General features: G+C 41.3%; 1 protein-coding gene across 1 annotated transcript; it reads right to left on the bottom strand.

Annotated features, from left to right (window-relative positions):
* LOC132588958 (olfactory receptor 5AR1-like) lies at nucleotides 1-927 on the bottom strand. The gene has a single exon (XM_060261447.1). It carries the CDS (start codon nucleotides 850-852, stop codon nucleotides 1-3), a length of 852 nt encoding a protein of 283 aa, XP_060117430.1. The 5' UTR covers nucleotides 853-927.
* Between the last annotated feature and the right edge of the window lie 3,353 nt (nucleotides 928-4,280).

The raw sequence follows: 4,280 nt of genomic DNA, 5'->3' as shown, positions 1-4,280 counted from the left end.
TCATTGTGAAAACATTTTTACGTTCATTGAGTGCTTGAAGGCCTCCTTCACATCCTTGTTCCTCAAGCTGTAGATCAAAGGGTTCATCATGGGAACCACCACTGTGTAGAACACAGAAGCCACTTGGTCCCGACCCAATGAGTAGCTTGCATTAGGACGTAGATATGTAAATATCAGAGTTCCATAGAAGACAGTGACAGCTGTAAGGTGAGAGGAGCAAGTGGAGAAAGCCTTGTGTCTGCCTTGAGCAGAGCGGAGCTTCAGAATTGCAGACAGAATGAAGGTATAAGAAAGGACGATGATTAATAGGGATCCAATGGTGGTGAGACCAGCTAGAAAAGAAATGACTGTTTCAGCAATATAGCTATTAGAGGCCAGTGCTAACAATGGAGGAGTATCACAGAAGAAATGCCTGATGATGTTGGAGCCACAGTATGGCAACCTGCTTAAAAAACATACCGTTATCAAGGCATTTGTGAAGCCAGTGAGATATGAACCAGCAACCAAAGGGAAACAGACTCTTTGCGACATAATTGATGAATAGAGCAATGGGCTACAGATAGCTATGTAACGATCATATGCCATTGTGGTCAGCAAGAAACATTCAGAACACACCAAGGCAACAAAGAAGTAAAGCTGAACAAGACATGCATTGAAGGCAATTGACTTGCCAACTGCTAGAAAGTTCATCAGCATCCTTGGAGTGATGGTAGATGAGTAACAGATGTCAATGATAGACAGGTTGCACAGAAAGAAATACATGGGTGTGTGAAGCCGGGAGTTCATTCTGATTAATGCGATCATTCCCAGATTTCCCACAAAGGTGATGAAGTAGATTACAAGGAACACCATAAAAAGGGGAAGCTGTTGCTCTAGACTTTCTGCAAATCCCGTGAGAATGAACTCTGTCACCTTGGTGCAGTTTCCCTTTGACTCTGTTTCCGAATTCTCAGACCTGCCAAATTATAGAAAATAATGTAATGTAATGTAATGTAATGTAAAATTTTATTTATATCCCGCCCTCCCCGCCGAAGCAGGCTCAGGGCGGCTAACAGCATTTCAGGTAAACAATAGTAATAAAAACATTAAATTCACATTAAAATTCACATTAAAATCAGTCAATAATCAATAATTAATTAAAACATTCCTAAGTCAACATTGGCGGTAAACGTTACTAATCTGGCGGTAAACATTAATTCAGTTATTGGTGAACGCCTGTTTGAAGAGGGCGGTCTTGCAGGCCCTGCGGAACTGGTCTAAGTTCCGCAGGGCCCGCACCTCCTCTGGGAGTTGGTTCCAGAGTTGTGGGGCCGCAACAGAAAAGGCCCGGGTGCGGGTGCTTTGAAGTTTAACTTCTTTTGGCCCAGGGATATTCAGTCTGCTTTTCCCCACTGACCTCAGTGCTCTCTGGGGCTCATATGGGGAGAGACGGTCCCTCAGGTAGGTCGGTCCTTGGCCATATAGGGCTTTAAAGGTTATGACCAGCACTTTGTACTGGATCCGGTATACGATTGGCAGCCAGTGCAGTCCGCGCAGCCCTGGCCGTATATGCTCCCATCTTGGGAGACCAAGTAGCAGCCTGGCCGCCGCGTTCTGCACTAGCTGCAGCTCCCGGGTCCGGTACAGAGGCAGCCCCATGTAGAGAGCGTTACAGTAGTCCAATCTTGAGGTGACCGTCGCGTGGATCACCATTGCTAGGTCCTGACGCTCTAGGAAAGGGGCCAGCTGCCTCGCCCGCCTCAGGTGGAAGAAGGCTGATTTGGCAGTGGCTGTTATCTGGGCCTCCATTGATAATGAAGGCTCCAGTAAGACGCCCAGGCTCTTTACCCGCTGCGCCGTCTTCAGCGGCGCCTCGTCAAAGGCCGGGAGAGATATTTCCTTCCCCAGAGTGCCACGACCCACATGGAGAACCTCTGTCTTCGCTGGATTTAACTTCATAATGAAAGTATTAATTCGTTTGGCTAGCTTTGATAGAAAAGATCTTAAAATCAACATTAAGCCATGAAATAGGGCGCTATGAATGCGGAAGAGTTGTGTCTTTTTGTGCTTTTGGAATCACCACAATTGTTGCCTTTGACCATGAGGGAGGTAGTGTTTCTGACTCCAAAATTTGGTTGCAGGCTTTCAATAAAAGTTCCACTAATTGAGAAGCAAATAATTTATAAAATTTGGCCATGAAGCCGTCTGGACCTGGGGCTTTATGGCTTTTCAAGAGTTTGATAGTGTCCAAAATTTCTTGTCTAGAGAAAGCTCTGTCCATAAAAGCTTTATGTTCTGGTTTTATTTTCAGGGTTGGATGTTTTTGAAAGAAATCTTCCAATTTGAACTGAGGAATTTTGGAAGAAGTATAGAGTGTTTTATAATACTGCAGAATATTTTTAGTATATCTGCATTTTTGGACTGTAACTTACCCTGCTTGTCTTTAACTAAATTTACTGTTCTGTTAAGACGCTTTTGTTTGACCCGTCTTGCCAATATTTTTAGTACTTTAGATGAATTATCCCAAACTTCAATTTTAAAAAATAGGGTCTTTTATGTATTGTTGTAGTGTCTAAGGGCCCCAATTGTCACCTTTTGGCTAAAAGGTGTTTACATGGGTTTTTTGCACAAGTACGTTTATGTTCTTCTTCCAACAACTGAATGACCTGCATTTAATTATGTCTATGTAAAGCTTTTTGTTTTTTAATAAAGGAAGCCTTAGACATAAGTATGCTACGTAATGTGGATTTTATAGCAGCCCATATTATTTTAGAGTCTACTTCAGCTGAGTCATTATCCTGTATGTAATTTTGAATATGAATTTCTATATCTTTCTTAAAATTTTCATCATAAAATAAAGTGTTATCTAACCTCAATTGATATTGTGGTTTTGGTTTGGTTTCTTTTCTATCGAATGTACACTCAACCCATGCATGGTCGGAACAATGCTTGTATCCAATATATGAATCCTGTATATCCCAACGAATCATTGGACACTAAGATATAGTCGATGCGAGTGTGGACCAAATGGCGTGGGGAGAAGTATGTGAAGTCTCTCTCGGTCGGATGGAATTTTCTCCAAATATCGGGCAAGGGTGTCTTTAATGAAAGTCAATTGAGACATATTGGGAGCATATATTGTGCCAAGAGTAATTTGAGTATTATCCAATAAGCCCTTAATGAATAATAGAAATAAGATAGGTGTAAGTAGATATGTTAGTGTGTTTGAGTAAATCTTGGTGAGAGTGAGTGCAGTTCTGACTAATTCCCTTTCCTATGACTATAACATTATTAGCTTCCTAAATAACACTTAACTACCTATCTACATATGTCTAACTGAAATTACTATACTATAAATCTAATTAATATTCTACACTAACAGATATAATATTAAAATAAAATTAAAAAACTAAGCTTAACTTCTATTTCTGTTCCTATGAAACTACAGTCAAATTCTCCAGGTCTCACTTGAATTCAGTAAGACAGTAGAATATCCTTTTCTACTTCCAGGAGAAAGGAAAAAGGAAAAAGATAAATTGAATACAGAGAAACTCTTTGCTTCCAAAAACTGTTACCACAATAAACTCTTCCAAGAGAGTGAGAAAAAATTAGAAATTTACCACAACAGAAAAAACCTCTTTGCTGCAGGCCCAGAACAAAATATTAAAACTGGCTATTGAGTTTTACATATATAAAATATACCCAGCTTTGTCAGAGAGAACACATAGTGTGACCTAATCTAAAGTACCCCTCGATGCAGTAAACTTTCACAGTATATTGAAAACAAAAACAAAAATGGGAAAAAATGACATTTTAGTTTTGCAGTCAAGTAATCTTCCGAGAGGGAGACACAGCCACGGGGATTCTGCTATTAGCCATTGATATTGTTGATTATGCTTCTTCTATATCAAATAGGGCACAAGACTGACTGGTAGGAGCATTTTGGAACAGAATATAAGGTCTCTCTGCCTACTTGTTGAAGATATTTGCTGTATGCTTTTTAAATAGGCTGGCCTTTGAGTAAGAACATAAGAGAAGCCATGTTGGATCAGGCCAATGGCCCATCCAGTCCAACACCCTGGTTGTTTTCGCACTCACCTTAATCAGCAGCGACGACCCTCTTCACCGCGCAGAATCTGCGCGGATTTCGCACTAATTGCCACGGAGCACCCAGAAGAGCCGGAAAGTCCCGGCGCTTTTGCGGCGCAAACGGAAACCGCCAAAAACCAGTTTACGTTTGCGCCGCAAAAGCGCCGGGACTTTCCGGCTCTTCTGGGTGCTCTGCGGCAATTAGTGCGAAA

This window comes from Heteronotia binoei, chromosome 21 (assembly GCF_032191835.1).
Source record: "Heteronotia binoei isolate CCM8104 ecotype False Entrance Well chromosome 21, APGP_CSIRO_Hbin_v1, whole genome shotgun sequence".
NCBI classification, from domain to species: domain Eukaryota; kingdom Metazoa; phylum Chordata; class Lepidosauria; order Squamata; family Gekkonidae; genus Heteronotia; species Heteronotia binoei.
This window is presented reverse-complemented; position numbering and strand designations above follow the sequence as displayed.